At 43.7% G+C, this 19,055-nt stretch overlaps 1 protein-coding gene across 2 annotated transcripts in view; it reads left to right on the forward strand.

The window, feature by feature from the left end:
• The window catches only part of arhgap46a (Rho GTPase activating protein 46a), a 35,671-nt gene that overhangs the window by 4,839 nt on the left and 11,777 nt on the right, over positions 1-19,055 (forward strand). For both annotated transcript variants that reach the window (XM_028575967.1, XM_028575969.1), the window contains exon 2: positions 8,199-8,705. In XM_028575967.1, coding sequence (XP_028431768.1) covers positions 8,199-8,705 — 507 coding nt within the window. The remainder of the gene's footprint in view (positions 1-8,198; positions 8,706-19,055) is intronic.

The raw sequence follows: 19,055 nt of genomic DNA on the forward strand, positions 1-19,055 counted from the left end.
TTTTTACCATGCCACGGTTTTAAAATAGAAACCCATGTCCAAAAGTGGCACACATTTGCCTAGCATAGCACACAGACCAAACTGGACCATCTGGTTCTTGCAGTTTGTGCGGTGTGCAGTCACTCCAGTGACTCAGAACTGCCAATTACGCTGGGGGTATATTTACTCGTCTTCGTTGAGTGATGATATTTACTTGTTGTAGAGTTGCTGCAGGAGGATTATTGCGTTTGACTTTACAGAAATTGGCAGAAAGACATTGTTTGCCTCAAAGGTGTTAAATCTGCTGGTAAAACCCTGACGTACCGCTAGACATTACAGCGGCAGCAAACATTACATGTATCTACTCTAATCGTTAACGTGACTGTTGTTTATCTCCCAATCGAAATGACTGTCTGCCCGTAACACCGTGAAGAACACTCTTTACATGAAGCTGTTTTTTAGCTTCGATAAAACGATCTCTCATGTTTTTCCACTCTCCATCAAAATGTTTCTTCTTTTCCCAGCGTGGTGTTTCTCTCTCTAAAGCATATTTAAGGCTGTAAAACTCCCTGTGGTCTGTGCATGAAGAATAACAAAGATGTTTGTACAGAGGAACCTGTTCTTCCCAGCCGACCGTGTTGAACTGAAAGCGCAGCCTGCGCAGTGGGCGTGTAGTTAAAAAAAATTCAGAGGTGCACAACCACACGGGGGTGTTCGCGCTGGAAAAGACAGCCGCGGTGACGTCATTTTAGCTTTACTACTGCAGCTAGAGAAAAACTACGATATGCCAGGGATGCTTTACTTGCGAGGCATGCGGATGCCCGGCTGTTTGGTCTTCAGGCCCGGACACATAGAGCCGATAATCGGCCGTTGGACAGTCTGGCGAGGTCGGTGACTCGAATCTGTTCGGTGTGGTCCGTGCCGTTGTCCGTCCGAGGGGCCGTCGGCCTTCATTTTGGCCGATTTGACATGTTTAATCGGCGGGGCGGGCACTGCCGGCAGTCGGACTCAAATGACCCATCTGATTGGTGGAGAGCTAACCCGGAAACAGGGAGCGACTAGAGTCTCTCAAAATCTGATGCAAATCTTTTAAACTGACCTTTGTCGATCTGAAATGAAGACAGATTCAGCAACTGCTCGGCCTATTTCTCGCTTAAAATGTTTTCAGAAACACGTTTTTGGTGAACTATTTTAGTACAATATGAGATTGTGTTCTGAACGAGCCCCCAATGAGAGTCTGGCTTTGAATTTCCGGAGAAACCAGACCCACGTGATGCGTTCGTCCAATCAGCTGCCGGTTTTAATTTTTAGTGCAACAATACAGATTAGCGCCGCCTGCTGTTATGGAGACGTATTACGTCTCGTCTCTTCTGTGTGTTCTGGGGCCTTTTTTTGACCGACTCGGGGAGACTGATCAGTCCGACGGTCTGGTTGGTGTGTAAGCAGCTTTAAAGTGCTTTACCTCTCTACCCTTCCTTGGCAACCTGCAGCTCTGGTATCTGGGTTGGCTCACATAAGGCCGGCTCTATCATGCCTTACGTGTCTTGCCGTGAAAGACGATTCCTGAACCTGTGTGTCAGCACCCGAGGAGTGAGGAATGGACACTGACAACTGCTGCTGAAGGGTGGGGGTGGGTGGTGGTGTGGGGGGGTTGAACTACATAGAAAAGGTCTGCATCTTTTTTTAGGCCATGTCCCCATTAATGTGGTTCAATTTGAAAACGCTGTTTATGTTTCTGTCCACCCTCTCTGTGATAACTTATTTTATTTCAGCATATCCAATCGCACCATCTGTGTTAACGTTGACAAATCTGTAATAATGTATACGTCCTAAATTGAATTATGCTTTTGGAAGTCACATCGGTTGGACAGAAGTGCGCATTTGTTTAAGGTCTCATTGATCAAGGCAAGTTCTTGCTCATTGATTTTTCACACCTCTTTGATCATCTGAATTCTTCAGGGGATGTACAGAAGATGGATAAACCCTATGAAGATTCTGACGAGAGCCAACAGAGTAAACAAGACGGGCAGTATGCAGCCCTGTGGGTCTGGTTTACAAAGAACATCACTGTTAAAGTCAGAGAACAAGATAACTATACCCCCGGCATTAACTTTATGAGGGTTTCTGTGGTGATGAATGCCAAGTTGCCTCTCAGAAATCCATTGCTCTATAACTGACTCCGCAATCTATATGCAGGTTTGTTTGTTGTTAAATTAAATGCAACACACACACACACGCACACACACAGGGACCAGTTGTGCCATGAGTTCTACTGACCTTTAACTCTGGTGACACGGCAGGAACGGGAGGTGTTAAACAAAAGGTCCAAAGAATGTGTGTATGACAGGTGCAGGGCTTTTTTCTGTCATCTGACACATGTGCACTCTTCCCCCTGATTGTTCTGGATGCCTGGCCTGAGTGTATAAGCCTAACGCATCCTGCACAGTGACGACCCACATAACACCTTGTCCCAGTTCTGTTTCCAACAGAAACTTATGGTTCAGCGGGACACTTCCAGGAAACAAACGTATATGCCTTTGCAAAGGCTGAATCATTTTTCAATCAGGACGAGATTAGCTTCCCTCAAACCTGATTCATGTCTTATCAACAAAGTACTGGCAAAGGAAACATGTTGGAGGAAACGCAACCGTCCAAACTGACCTATAATTTCTAGCCATGTCCCGTAGTTTTTTGTTTTTTTTTTAATGGGGAAATGTAAAGGGGAGATGTCAAGACCCTGACATATACGAGCACCCCTACACACCCTTAAACACATCATATTTAATAACACCAGCAAACAAATATCCTGACCAGGGCACAAAATCATCACCATCGACTAGCCAAATGCTGCTAAAATAAGCAAGTGGCTGGTAGATTTGCTTTACTCACCAGCCAAAAGAAAACGATTATAATCTATTAAATGGCTTGTAAAATGTTAACATTCACTAGCCATTTGGCCAGTGGACAAAAAAAGTTAATTTTGCACCCTGATCCTGACTAAAGTTTTTAAGGAGAAAAGTGAAGTGGAAAGTAAACCCACATAACCCTACATTATTTTAAATGTGTCTCTCAAATTGTTTCAGTGCAGTCATGTCTTGCACTGCTGCTGATGGGGCTACACGCGCTAGAGCTGCTGCCATCTTCACTCCAGCAGCACTCAACATGCCAGGTTTACGATTACTCTCTTCGTTAGTCACAGCTACTGGAACTGCTGCCAAGCACTCAGTAGTCGGTCTGTGTCACTGCTCTTGTTTTACAATATTTAGATAAGCAGGTTGCCTAGTAGCCATCCTGAATAGACTTTGTACTTGAATATACATATCACACAGAAGTCTGCTTATGGCAGATCACTCCTTGTATTTTATTGAGGTACATGCCTCTGCTTGCCCCGAGAGTGCACATTACCAGTGGTTTCTTATTGTTGCTACGTTTTTAATAGTTTTGTACCTGTGCAGCTAGGTGAGTTTAAATTCCTTCCTCTTCTCTGAGCAATCTCTTGTTTTAAGGCCAGTATCTGAGGAGAAAGGAGGTTTTTATGTGTCTAAATAGGAAATGGCAGGGCTGTATATATACTGGCCAGGGTGGACCTTCGCACTTGTTGCTGTGCCTTGTGAACAGAGTGCTAAGGTTTCCTAAATGAATGGCAGGCCCTGTGTGAGAACTCAGCCTGCCTTGGTCCACAAGGGACGGTCACAAGCAACAGCTCAGAATAGTCTGTTGTTTGAAAGGGTTAGAGGTTGCCTTACAAGAGTCCGGATTGGTGAATGGAAGCTTAGCTGGCTTGCTGATTTTGTCTTATTATCTCCCCTTAACAAGTTTATGGACCAATTAATGCAGTAACCCCATTTGGCTCAGTTTCTGAAGGTGTCCAATCTGTCCATCAGAAATGCCACAATGGCACTGAAGCATGAAGCTACATTTCAGCCATCACTAGATTATCTGATGAAACACTGCTACCATAGTTTGGTCAAAATCTATGCTACACAGAAAAAAAACAATCTTTTTTTTTTTTCTCTCTGTATTGTTTATCTTTTTGACAAAATCAACAACCGCATTGGTATTTGAGTTTGTATGAAATCCAAAGCTGGACAATGACACAAGGCAGCTAGTTGCCCTATTTCTAGTGAATGTATTGTCCAGTCCTCTATGTTTACCGCTTCTGGGAAAAGTGCCATTTACACTTTGGCGTTGGCTTAGAACAATGGAGCAGATTCCATGAGCTATATTCTGTTGTTTCCCTCACTATGGGAAACCGCTCTCAGTTCTAGTTATTTTTGGAGCCAACTGTAAATTGTAGATGATAGATGAAGTAATTCTCCTTCAGAAGGAGACCTTTGGCACATTGGGACTAAGAGTAACAAGATGGTTGAGAAGGTGTGCTTGTGTGCACGTATTTGTGTGTGTGTGCTTGTGTCAGTATTGTCCTCTTGGTCTCAGTGGAAGCCTCTGTTTGCAAGATTTTTTTTGGTACAATTTGACAAGCTTTATTTTTAGTCGCTGTGGAATAACCATAGGCTGCTGACGCGTCTCCTTGACCCAAATGGGAGACAAAGATCCTGTGTGCCGCGGGAGAGCAGAGAGTGCTATTACACACAAGAGTAAAAAGGACATTGTATTTCATAGTTAGATTTCCAAATCTTTTTAAAAGCTGTGGACAGTTTTTGAGACCGAATTGTCACCAGGCAAATGATACCCCCACTGTTACAATTAAACCATCTAGGTTAGCTGAAAATATCCTACTCCTCAACTCTCTATGTTCCTGTATTAACTGAAGTGCAATCAAGTACTGGTTTAGGACACACACAAACCCCCAACACGGGTCTCTGGCATGCAAGTCTGCTTCAATTAGATTGAGTTTCCCCAGAGGAAAATCAGGTGCTCTGTCCTTTAGTCAAAGAGCCATGTGTGTAACGAGTTAATTTTAGCTCAATATAAAACATTTCTGTTGAAGTTTTACTTCGCTGAGCTGGTGCAGACTGCATTCCAAACCATTTATGAACATTTGCAGCACGAAGCAGACTGCCTCAGTCGTTTGGAGTCCTGCAATACTTTTATGTCTTCCTCTCAAGTCAGTGAATCTCCTAAAGCTGAGTAGGCTGAAGTTAAATGAATTAGTACTACAGACAGTAACTTTTCACCAAAAATGCATAGCAACTAGGACGGCGTTTGTCCGCTACTTAATTTTGAGACTGAAGGATATGTCGTTACGGTGGAAATAACTCTATTTTCATTTTAAATGTGGAGAAATAAAAATGTGTCGACCTTAGTCCTGGTAAATCCTGCAGAAGACCAGTCCCTTTGTATTAGGCAAACCCATGTAATGGACATCACTCATGTTGTTTGAGTACTCCCAAAATTCATGTTCCAGGAATTTCATAACCTGAACACTGGTCCGTCTTCCTGCTTATCTGGTCGAGTCAACAGAGCCCAGCAGGCTCGCTCTCAGCTCTAACTGCTGTTTATTTACCCAGAGGGAAGAGTCCTTATGCAACCACTACATCCCGTGCTGCTAAACTCGTCAGCCATGGCCTCCACAGTTGACCCCCCAAACCCTGGTTTCCTGTTGGGGTGTTCAGGACATGGTCCGGCATGTTACATTTTGTGCTGGTTTCCCCAATGTCATCACTGCCATGGAGTTTTGGGACTCAAGCCTCAGCTTTCCCTTACTGCCTGTTCATTAAGGATTGGTTTATTTGGATGCCAATACAAACACTGCATCTATAGAGAGTGATGACAAACACAGGACTGAATAATAAGGAATGCAGCATGGAGAGATCAGTTTCTCAGAGTGGGAAGGGCTCTTTTGGAGGCCGGGAGCAGTAAAAGGATGAAGGCGCTGGTATGTGTGGGATGGTATTGACTGTTTGGCCTCTGCTTTGAATGCCCCATTATTTGCTAGGCTTCCTTCCCATGAAGTGTTGCAAATCTAATTAGTCTGTAAGTCATCTTCTGATAGTTGGGCCTCACTGTGGTAGCTCAGACTGTAAACGCTACTCTGCTATATTGAATCCAAACCCTGCATCACAAACAAACTCATAAAACACATTTTTTGACACTTGCATATACTTTTCCCCTAAATGTCCCCTCTCATTTTCTTTCATGTTGAGTCCACTAAGGTCAGGGCTGCTTGCCTGGTGTAAGGGGTTGGACCAGATGGCTTCCCAGCATAAAGCACTGGGACACATGGGAAGACCGTATGTGAAAGGCTCTTATATCCTCTCCATGCTCTTTCTATGTTTACCTGGCTGTTAAATCAACTGATGGAGAGCCTGGTGCTGGAATGAACAGGGACGTCAAAGTTAGTCAAGGCTTTGCAGTTAAAACGGAGAACAGCTGTTCCTCCCAGTAAGTTGTAGTCAACACGGTGACATTGTAACCCTGGCAGACCTGACTGGCACCACACTGCTCCGTTTCTATTTCTGAGGCCGGGGGTGCACACAGGGTTGATTTGGCTGGCACGTGAGAATGAATGTGGGTACATGTGGTGGACATTGTAGGCACTCTTATCCATGCTAAGCTCCGTGCCCCTCCTGATCATCCCAGGTAGCCTGGACAGCAGGCTCCCTGTGACAAACAACCGTGACCGGGAGAAGAAAAGCTTCTCTGTCCCGAGAAAAGCTGGGAAAATATCCAAACCTATGCCGGATTGTTGTGACACTACTTCACTCCCGCTGGCACTTTTCTCTCAAAGATACTAGGCTATGGTTGAGTGGGATATTGAAAAAGAGAAAATAAGTTTTCATTATGTGAGACAAGAAGGGAGCGTTGTGATTTATTGAATATATTGAATAGAGTCCTTTCTCTGGCTCTGATCTAGACCTCTACTGTGTCTGACCCTGGGGAAAGGACTCCTGCTGCCTGTTTGCAGTGTTCCTGTTCCCATATGGATTTGCTGCGTTAGGGAACTACGTAGCCTACATCAAAGGAGACATAATGGAGCCCACTAAAGAGTAGCATGACCTGGATATATAGCACCAGCAACCTGCAGTCCTCACTTATTTGTCAGACATATTTATTGACCTTGATTTTATGTAGGTAGCTGCAGCATATTAGCGGTTGACCATTATGGGTTTTATTTTAATGGCCAATGCCAATATTTAGTGAGCAGGATGGACCATGTAAATGCCGATTTTTGATAAGGTACAACAATTTAAAATAATAATAAATGTGACACAAAATTGATGAACTTAAATGAACATTTATTTAACACTGTGTCTGCATTATCTCTGTTTAGTCTCTGTTTGGTTGTTGGCTATAACTCGCAGCATAGTTTTGAAAACGCAACCCTGTTAGCTAGTTTAGCTGGTTGAAAGCTTGCTGCCGTGGAGCTGACGTCTGCCCACAGAATGGCGAAATAGAAACAGCCTCAGCCACGCTGATAAGGCTGCCTGCAGAAGTGTCTGCACTCAGTTTTTTGTCCTCGTGAGCGCAGGCATCGGCGGATGCCGATTATTTCAAAATGGCATTAATCAGTCCAATTAATCGGTCGATCACTCCTGCATACACCTGTAATGTAGGGTGATATTATTCATTGCAGTATGCCACGCGCTTTGTTTGACGCAGATAGTGTCCTATAATTTCTCCGAAATTCAGTTCATGTTCTAATTGCATGTAATTGGTTGTCCCTCTTATCTGTGCCTTTTGCATGTATACCTTTCTGCAAACTGGGTTGTCGTTTTCTCCATTTCTCTCTCTGCCTCTCTTTTTTTTTTTTTTTTTTTTTTTTGCTCCTCCCCTCTGCACTGTCTCTTTTTTTGTTGTCTGTGTGTATTGTGCTGAGTTGGCTGTTGCCACTCTGTGATTGTAGTTAAGCTTGGTGGTTTTTGCCTTTAGTAGCACTCGGAGCGTATGGTTCTCTTTGGGCCTTGCTGACTCCATGCCTGGTGTCTCACTGAGCGAGTCCACCTGTCCCATTATTAAGGAAACTCACACCATCACTCCTGCTGCTCCATTGCATACCAAAAAGATGACATCATTGCAACACACACACAGATGGATGCAGTAGGGGACGCACACATTGATACACTCCCCATATGGGCAAGTGGGAATTTGTTAGCCCTCTCAATCTGTCAAACAGTGTGAGTTGTTTACTGCTTGTCGAGTTGATTAGTACTCAGGCGTGACCGTGGCCCCCAATGCATCTTTGTATCCCGTTGGTGGATAATCTGTTGTCATTTTTTAGCTGTCCATAATACTTTATCCTTTTTCTTCTCTTTCAGCTCTGATTGGGTGGAGATCCTGGAGCCACGCTCCCGTGAGCGTATGTATGTGAACTTGACCACTGGTGAGTGCGGCTGGGAACCCCCCTCAGGCGTTCCTGTCCGCCAAGCGGACGGTAACCAGTGGTGGGAGCTATTCGATCCCCAGAGCGGCCGCTTCTACTACTACAACTCTACTGGGCGCCGCACAGTCTGGCATCGACCCCTGGGAGCTGATATAGTGCCCCTCTCCCAGCTCCAGGCCATGAGGCGATGCAGTGAGGCCAAGCGGGCTGGAGGGGCCGTGGACAGGCACCACCATGGGACCACGGGGAGTATCGGCAGTGTAGGGAGCCAGGGGCGCTTCACACCTTTGCCCGAGCAGGAGGGGGACATCCCTGTCCCCAGAGCTCCGGAGACCAATGAGGAGGCTGCCAACCCCGAGCTGGACCCGGCAGTGGACAGCAGACTGCAGGGAGACGGAAGCAGCACCGAAAACAGCACAGACGGCAGTAAAGACCCACAGAGGTAAGCCTGGCCAAACCTTCAGTAGCCTCTACAGTAAGTCTGGAAAGTGATTTTGTGCTTAATCATTAGTGGATCAAATTACCAGGAAATGTGATAGTCATCGCAGCATGTGGCAATGTGAGTCCTAATGACTTTCAAATGCTTCTGCTCTAAGAAATTGCAGGAATATTTTGACTTTTGACCACTCAAGCCAAACTCAAACTGCTTTTTTATTTTCATTCTCACTTATCTGAACATTCCATATATCCCATGTTTCCATACTATTGCCTGTGAACCGTGCTAAGCCATTTCAGAAAATCGCTACCAAATGGGGAGAACGGTCTGTTTATATTACAGAGCATGACCCCCCCCGTCCCCGTCCCCGTCCCCGTCCCCCACACTAGGGTCACTAGTGCAGAACAGCCCCCTACAGTAAGTCATTCAGAGACCCCATCATGTGTTAGGCGTTGTGGCCTCGTCCAAACCACCGTCTCTTCCCTCCAAGCCGGATTCCTGACATGCCACTTCTGTTTCCCCTGGCACAGGGCCACCGAGGCCATCTTAGTGTCCTTCTGTGTGCTCACAACCACCCTGCTCCGCTCCACTCCAATGCTCATTTCATTTTCCTAAAACAAATCTAGGCTCCAGGGCATCAAAGACTGTAACGCCCCGTATGGGTGAAAGCCTAAACGTGCACGCATAAGAGGCATGTGAGAGAGCGTTGTCTGTGGTTAATAGCAAGCAGAACCGCTACATTCCAGCTGCCTATAAACAAGGCGGACCCTGCTGGTTTCAGAGGCTCTGCCATGGCAACTCCGGCTCTCCGGTTCCTCCTGGCTCTTCTTGTACCTCACCTTGGCCCTTAGGAGGTCTCTCCTCTGACCCTCCGATCCTTTGGGATTACGTAAAGGTGGAGGGGGAACTAATTGGTCAGCCATGGCTGTTGAATGACACTACTGGAGGCCTTGTTGCATTGCCTCTGGTGTGTATGGGGAGTGTTAAAACTCCCCACAGGGGCTCACTTTGTCCCAGTGAGTAAACCGCTCCCACAGCCTTTTCTGTCTCCCCTAAAACAATGACCAGCTGTGTTCCTCAGAGGAAGGCTGAAGAGTCTTTAGCCCACGGAAGCTTGATACCGTACTTGGCCATATGGCCCTTCACGTGCTCACGAGCCTCCATTTTTTTTTTTTAGCAGGTAATTAGAAACCACCACAAAATGCACAAAGGCGGTGGAATGTGACAGCTCAAAATGGATACAAAACAACTCTGAGACATGCTTGTCTTAAAGTTAGTGGCCCACCATATTGATAATGACAAGGATCAATGGGTAAGAACAAGGGAGAATGTTTAAATGAAGAGTTGTCACGGTGGTTTGAGGTTAGCTAATTGTTCTGTCCCACGAAACACTGGAGTGTTAGGGGCTTTCATGAGAATATCCTCTTCCTTTTTTTTTTTTTTTTTTTTTGTTTATGCTACTTCCGTTTTTTTTTTTTTTTCTTTTAGTTCCATAGAGTAATGGGATATTTCATTGTTTAAAGTTCGTCAGTCTTTGATTTGAACATCTCAGCTATTTTAGACTTCATATGTTCTTTTTTTTTTTCTCTCTCTGGGAAATTTTGGCAGAGATGAAATGTTTTTGACTTATGACCTTTTGAAAAACAATGCTGTTCATTGTGAAGATGGGACAATCCCAGTTCTTCCAGCACCAGTTTACTTTTGTTTTGGGCTATTAATAAATATGTTCATAATAGATAGATAGTTTCCAAAGTTTCCACAAAATACACCCTGTGTGTCATTCTAAGCACTAGTTGGTTGATGTTGCTTACTTTCCCTGTCTTTGTAAAGCTCATACCTTTGTATTTGTCTATGTTCATGCTGAAAGGAGCACACCTACTATGTCCGCTTGAGTGCCAAATCTGTTACTCATTGGCCAAGTCTTATCACATGTTCTGGGAATTTCTGGGTACTTTGAGCCTGTGAAGCTCATCAGGGAAGTACCTTGGTCTCCACAGGGTAAACGTGTCGGTCACATGTGGTTATAGGCACAGGAAACTGACGCAAACTTACCACAATGTAGGACCTAAAGGTGTTACAGATCAACTAGCTTTTAACATCCGTATTGAATTTCACTAACCGTTGAGTGTCGGTGTCTGTGTGTTGTTGTCATCAACCAGATAACATCTGTATGGGATTTCACCATAGATGGTGTGTGATCTGCGCGTATGGCCGTCTTCACCGTGTGTGGGCTCTTCTCCGCAGCACTGAAGTTACAGAAAGACCTGCCGAGGTTGAGTGACTGTTAAAAGTCTGCTGAGGACACATGACAGCATGGTGTAAGACAACCCAGAAGTTGCCCACGGTGGTTTGCGTCAGGGTCACAGAGACAGCACTCTTTTGTCTTATAGGGTGGCCTGGTACGTATAATGGACCACTAAAAGGAACAAAGGCTCCCACTTAAACCCAGTTGTTCCCCAGGGTCAACTGAGAGCTTTCTCTAACCAGGAAGTATGGGTATCCTGAATGGAGAAGAACACCAAATTACCTGTATGTTCCCTCTCATTTAGCCCTGTAATGATATAGCAGTGCACCAGCATTCAGTCTTGAAACTCGCTTTTCCTGATTGTTGACTGGCTTTGGGTTCCTTTTTTAAAAAGATTCAGAAAGTTTACACAGAGTTGGATATATCAGTACCTAAATCCTCAACTCTGTCTAGGTTGTTTCATTGTTTATTTTTATGTGTCTATACCTAAGTTGAATTAGCTTCACATATTAAAGAGTAGATAAGATAGCTGGCTTCATATGAGTTTGCAACCAGTTTAGTTAAAGGAATGTTCAGGGAAACAAATGTAGAAAGTTCTCCCCTAAGGTGCCAGCCCAAAAAACAGAACTGTAAACATTTTATTTTAGTTTCTATTTTGGGGGAAGTTTTTAGTGATACTTTTTTTTCTTTTTTTATAAAACGTGCTCATGAAAGCAAAAGTATAAAAAAAAGCCCAGACCAAACAAGCTTCTCCTCATGTGCTTCAGACCGTCTGGCTATGAGTCACATAGGAGAAATCACCAGTGGGTTTATTTAGGAAATGAGGGGGGCGTCTTATGGGGTAGATAAAGTGTTTAAATGTTTAATGAGTCACACATTGTCCGCATGTTTACTGCGAGTGGCCTCTCACGCTTTTCATCTCAGAGGATATAGCCACAAAATCTTTACGCACGCTAGAAAGCCATGTTTCATCTCTACGCTCCTGGTGTCTTAAGCTGATTTTCAGATCTTTCCATATTGTGTTTTAAGTCTGCCTATTTCTTTTTTTCCTTGGCGAAAAAAAGATGCACTTTGAACGTGTGAGCATGTTATGTGCCTAAGTTCTTTGGTCTGGTTAACAGGTACAATGTCCTTATCTTGTTTCTATACACCAGGGTTTGAGTTATAATCTGAGCTTTGTGGGGGCCTCTAAATTAACGGACATAAATTTAAAAAAAAAAGGGTTTGAAGTACGTTCTCGGCTCACACACTCTCCTCAGTAGACGTAGTTGGTGCAATATAAAATAATAATAACATAAGGGGATATAAACAGACTAAATGTACAGACTACATGTGAAAGAAGCAACACAATGTGTTTACAATGAGAACAGAACAGAGGTGCATTGAATGCAGTTACATTAAGCCCAAGCTGTACACAAAGCTAACACTGCAGACACTCAACTGCTCTTAAATGGACCTAATTAGCATGACCAGCAGTAGCTCAAGTAAAAGAGCACAAGATTTAGCTAAAATCAGAAAAAGATTTAATGCCAAGAAGTAGCACTTAACACGGAATTTGCCCTGGTTGTTGGTGCATTCATAAACATATTAAACATTGATATGAAATAAACAAACAATAGGCTACAGAAACAAATAACACATACATATAACTATTTAACATTAAGAGGAACATTAAAAAAAGAGTTGATTATACACAAAACCATATTGCTGTGGGACTTAATGTGCTTACAGTTCAATGCCCAACAGTTCATACCGCTGGGCGGAACGTACCACTTTAAGAAAACTGGTGGAAGAGTCCAAGTGGTGCTGGCCTTTTTTAATTACTTTAACATAAATAACACTAAATATATTGAAAAATGATTAGTATCTATGTGTGATTAAAATGATGGTTGTTGGCCATGTATTAGTAACGACTACCACATATGTAGGATTTCTTTTTTTTTTTTTTTTTTTTTTTTTAAAGATAATTTTTTGGGGCTTTTGCCTTTATTAGATAATGACAGTGGATAGACAGGAAAGGGGGAGAGAGAGGGGATGACACGCAGCAAAGAGCAGAAGGTCGGATTTGAACCCACACCGCTGCAAAGGACTCAGCCTACACGGGACGCACGCTCTTAGTGGGTGAGCTAGAGGCCGCCCCAACATATGTAGGATTTTACTCTTTCATGGGAGCTCAGACCCTTCCTTATGGGAGCTCAGCTCCCACTGGCTCTGACGTAACTCCAACTCTGCTATACACGATCCATGTTTCACTTTGTGAATGCAAATTTCATGGTATTCTCAAGAACTAGATTACAGAGCTACAGTTGTATGTCTCACTGAAGCAGTGTATTCAAAACCTCTTTTTAGAAATGATTGAAACCCTGCTCTTACAGTTAACTTCTCTATCTGGTGCTGTGGTACGGTAGAATATCTTGAGTGTTTTCATGAAGAACCAATGGCACCGCATGTGAACTGGCCTCAGGCATGCTGCTCTGGCTGCCTCAGCTGATTTGCAGCATGCAGAGATAGTATTTTTTTAAGGTGCTTACAGGGTTTTCACTCGCATCCATTTCTAACGGAACATCACTGTTTACTACCATTTTGTTGTTTTTCCGCACTTTTTTATGTGCCTAATCTTATCTTTGAGACTTGAGACTGACTGGAAACATTTTTGTGTGTGCGTTCAGTTTTTATCATGTAATCCAAACAGTGTGCTTTAATGGGTTCTGCCATCACAAAAAGAGTTGCAAATACACTTTCAAATTTTTTAGAGGCGTGTCTCTCTGGAATCCAGTTGGGTTGGCCTCAGAATGATCCTAGTGGCTGTCCTCTGGCCCAGGCCAGCACTCCAGTGGGGGTCGGGCTGCAGGAGCCACAGACATGCACAACTGGTAGACATCTTGGCTCAGAGGAGGGAGGTGCGTCAGTTCAGCTGTTGCAGGACAGCTGGCTCTCTGGAGGTGCCTGACAGGAACTGAGGGGCTACCAGCTCTGCCTCAAGCCCAAAATGTTATTTTATTCTTCTCATTGATATTTTTATGAAACAAAAGTAGAAAAAAGAAGAAAAATCAGCTTTGAATGCTACAACATTGTGACAAAGAGCGAATCCTCTTTGTCTTTTCGGTTTCCTTCCTCTACGCAGATCACAGTGATCCCATTGGTTTGCACTCTGAGGTGTTTGTGCAGCAGAAGCTTGGCCTGTGCGACCTCATTTCCTTTTCCTGTCAAGCCAATGTTAATAATAAGCCCTGTTTTTCAGACTTCACTATTCCCATGGGGTATATTTTAGAGCTTCCAAATCCATATCCCTATTTGCCAAAGTGATTCAGCTGATGGCTTTTCCAACAACTGTTATTCCATGCAGGAAAGAAGGCAGAGACAGAACATCTGCTGACAGCAAAGTCCCCATAGTATATTTAGTTGGTTATTGAGACGACATGACCACAGCAATATTCAGAACAGTGACAGAGGTGGGTGTGGGCTGTAGATGTTAGACACCATAGCTGCTGAGACTAATTGAAATTTGCTGACCGTTAAGTGGATTTGCTGACCCAGAGGCCAATCAGATTACACTGTTGGTTTCCAAAGGGCCTCTAACTTCATTTTATCTAACATTTCTCTTCCTAAAGGTCTCGCATGCTAGCTCGGGCTCTGAAAGAAGGAGTTTGTAAGTGCAAATGTAGGCGAAGGATTGGTGTGTGCACATGCGCTGTGTCTAATCATGTGTGCTTAAGAAATAGTTGAAATGGAGATCATCTTTTTGCAGACAGCAAGGGATTTGGAAAATCTGGAAAGTTTTTAGACTCCCAGTGATAATTATCATGTATCATTTAACCTCTGATAAATTGCAGTGCTTAATCCCCACCTTCAGCTAACATTCAACACCTGACAGGCGGCTACTAGCAGGCAACACACCCTTTCTAAACAACTTCCATTATTGTTAAAGTCCAGGCCTGTTTAGTGTTACATAAGAGTCGGTTTTGCTGTCTGGTGGTATCTCTTTCAGGTTCAGCCTGTCCCTATTATCTTTCTCACCCCCCTACTTGCACCCCATTGCTGTCATTGACAGAGGCGTCTCCGTGACGATGGCACAGCCAAGCATTGTGTATGTCTCCCCACACTGCCACAGAGGCCCCTGAATGAGCCCTGAGGAATGCCAGCCTTCCCGCTCATTCCCTTACTGCACTCTCCCACGACTAATCCCCACCCCTTCTCATTTACACACGCTCACACCCTCCTCTCTTGTCTCTCAAGCTCTGTTCTCCTTCACCCCACCCCCACCAATCGTCTCTCCACTTTAGGCCTGTTGTATTTTTTTCACCATTGTACTGTCTTTGTCTCTCTTTTTGGTTCTTGGTTTGTAATCATACTTTATTTGGTTGACCTGAGGTTTACTGATATGCAAGTGCTGTTCTAGCTGTGCAATGGGATTAGCGGCTTTGGATATCAAAGACACTGTAAAGCCTTACGGTTGGAGTTGTCTCCCGGCCCCCATGCAATCGCAATGATCGTCCCACCAAACTCCCTGCTGACATTCAACATGTGCCAGTGCTAGAAGGGGTGAACATGCCAGACCTTTGCAGAGCCAGAGAGGGACAATGGTAGGCAGACAACAGAAACAAAGCCTGACAAAATCCCTCTCTCCCAACACTGCGAGCTAGACTTCCTCACAGGCCCATGAGTGTGTCAGGTTTCAGTCCCTGAACAATAGGTTGTTTAGTGTTGCTACTGAATTTATCATAAGATATAATTTAGTGTTTGTATGGACATGAAGGAATAGGCTGTGTCTCATTCTGCATACTTCCGTCAGTACACTGCTAATGTGCACTGACCACTTACTGCCGTAGTGCCCACTTTCGATGGTTAGTGTTGTCCCAAAAGGAACACTTACGTTAAAACACTTACCGGAAATGACGAGTGGTCGGCTTTGCTCGCCGCCTCTCAAAATCTGACAAATCTATTAAACTGACCTTTTTTCGATCAAAAAAACAGACGGATTCAGCATCCGTATGGCCCATTTCTCGCTTAAAATGTTTTCAGAAACACGTTTCGGTGAACTATTCTCGGTTGTGAAATCCGGGAGAAGCCAGACCCACGTGGCACGTTCATCCAATCAGCTGCCGGTCAACGTCCCTGGTCCCTCCCCTTTCCGCTTTGTAGTCAAGATGGCGCCCGTTTAGTTTCATCTGGGTATTTTCAGTGCTCTGACTTTTTGCGTTATCTCCACTATATACTTAAAACTAAGTGTTTGAAGTGTGCAACTAGGCGGTTTGAGACACAGCCATAGTATAGACATTTTTTGGACATGAAAATAGAGCATCTAAGAACAGTGGCCCAGGGATATAGAATTTTATGTTTATGTATGATGTGAAAAATGTAGTAAAGCTGTATAAAAAATTAAAAATAAATCCCTATAATTAAGTTTTAACTCATACTTCCGCCGCGGGGCACAGCATGTGAACATTACATTAGGCATTTCCTGTTTGTGTTACATATGGGGAAGCCCTCTCTCCAACCCTCCAGAGGACCTCCTCAGACAGGAAGTAGTGGTCACTTCTATCTCAGGGTCAGTCCTCATAAAGTACGTCACCCACTCACCAAGACCATGGAAGACAGATTCATGATTTTTACAGCAGGCCGTCACATTAACCCAAGATTGTTTTATGTGTTCACAGCAAGGTTTGAATTTTTTTTTTTTCTTTTTTGTTATTTAACAGGGACCATACAAGCAAACATAGTTACAATACAAAGTCCGTAACTGATGCGCAGCATATAGAGTTTATAGCTAGAGCTAATTCTCAACTGTTGTCCCTGGTTGGGCATTTCTAAGAACATTATAAAACAGATACATACATGAGAAAAGAGAGAAAAAAAAAAAAAATCATTGGCACACACCTTCACTCACTACACAACTAAACAAAATAATACTAATAACAATAGTTAAAAATGGTTACAGCTTTGATTTGCCTTTAGCCACAACTTAATGCTGGAAGTAAATTTTTTGATGTCCGATATTTGACCTTAATGTCAGCTGGTAATGAATTCCATAGTCTACAGCTCTTAACAGAAAAGGCAGTCTGTGCAAAGCTTGTCCTACAGTATGGTATTGTACAGTTATGATTTGTACTGCTTCTAGTAACTCTTTGGCTGCTCTGTATTTGAATAAATCTACTAAGTGGCTCAGGTGCTAAATTTTTAATACACTTGAAAATTAATTTAAGAAAACATAAATTACTAAAGCTTTCAAAGCTTAATATATTATATTTTTCAAGAATGTAACAGTGATGGTAACGGATTGGCTTTTTATCCATGATTTTTATTGCTCGATTGTAAAGTGAACCAAAAAGACCATGTGAAAAGACCATAGCATGCATGTACAGCAGGGCTGCCTGGTTTGGTATATAGTTTCTAATTAATTTAAAACAGTTAAGATTGCTTTGTATTGTTTTAGAGATTTTCTTTATATGTTTAGCAAATTTAAGTTGAGGATCTATGACCAATCCGAGATATTTAAATTCTGTTACAGATTGAATTTTTTCATTTTGTGGATAATGGAAGGGGGAATTTGATTATTGTGGTTTTGTGTGTGATGTCTGCTGTGTTATTTGGCCGTCCTATTATAAGGAAAGCCTTGATGTTTCAAGGGTGAGCTGTTCCTGCCGTAGCAAACTGGTGCTAAACGGTCAGCTGCTGAGGTGGCAAAGATTTTTGTAGCGTTTGTATCACCTCCTCCTGCTTGACAGGACCAGAGTGAGAAAACCTACACTGTTTCAAAGAGTACAAACAGTGGCTTCTCATGTTTACAGCTGTCACCTATCAACCCCCTCTCCACCCCGCGGAACCGTACATACTCACACTTGCTCGTAACAACCAAACCGTAGTGGTTTGGGGTGAATCCCATCCATCAGGGCTTCTTGTCTTCACACGTGTGTGTGTGTGTGTGTTTTTTGTGTGTTTTTTAGGCAATAAACTTTGTTGATTGGTCTCAGTGAAGTGGGGGCATTGGAGCAATCCCAACAACAGTGGTTGTGACATGCTGTCCTGGTGCTGAGCCAGGTGGCTGAGATCCAGCTGTTTTTAGGCCCTGCCTGGATGGCGAATATGTGGGACTGTTTGAAGATGAGAGCCTGTTTACATTCAAACCGCTGAGATGGTGTGACTCACTCTATAGGGACAGAGAGAGAGAGAGAGAGAGAGAGAGAGAGCGAGAGAGAGAGCGAGAGAATGGCGAGCTGTAGCTAGGAGGACTAAAGGAAGTTTGCCGTTGGCTTGAGGACCTCAGGGGAATTGTTTCAGCATTGTTCCAGAGAGATGTGGGGAGGAGAGGGGGATCACTCCGCCTCTTTCCTCCTCCGTCTGCGTCCTCTTGCTGCCGTTACAGCCCAACTCTCAACTAAGTCGTAGTGCTCTTGGAAAAAGGAAGCCTTTGAGCACTTGTTCTGGCTCTACGCTGATCTGTGTTTATGTTTGGACTTACAAGGACACAAGGTGATCCGCTTTCATCTAATTAATTACCCCACTGAATGTTAAGAAGAGGTTGGAGGGAGGGAAGGTAAGTCTCCTTTGCCTGCCTTCACACTTATTTACCTCTTTGACCTTTGATTAAGAGAGGAAGTCTACTGAGCTTGTATATTCTGTACTACGTCACATGTGTCTTACTCAGGCCAGCCGCCAACTGTGTCCATGCGTGTAGTATGTGCAATAACGCTTTGGACACACATTGGTTTGAGAGGGCAAGTTTTTGATCAGTCGAGGAATGAAAAGTCCTGATTATTAGGGGACAGCCGAGTAAAGGGCCCTAGACCAGAGCAGCGTGACCAGATTGATGACAGATTGTTTTAGGTTGCTGGGATTAGCAATGGCCTATTGGTTTTGAAGTTAGCCCAGCTGCTCAACCAAAAGGAGAAGAATTAACCTTTTAGACCCGGGTGAAGATATTCTCAGCTGTGAACTACTGCAATCCTGACTTCTCTCAGATCAACCTCTTTTCATGTGGCTTGCTGATTTACTGTCAAGATGTCGATTCAGATGGCAGACTTTTATGCTATGTGAATATTTAGCTACAACCAACATTAGCTACTCCACAGATATACAACTACCAGCAATTTTCTTATATAACGTTACCCTAT

This window comes from Perca flavescens, chromosome 4 (genome assembly GCF_004354835.1).
Source record: "Perca flavescens isolate YP-PL-M2 chromosome 4, PFLA_1.0, whole genome shotgun sequence".
Taxonomy (NCBI): domain Eukaryota; kingdom Metazoa; phylum Chordata; class Actinopteri; order Perciformes; family Percidae; genus Perca; species Perca flavescens.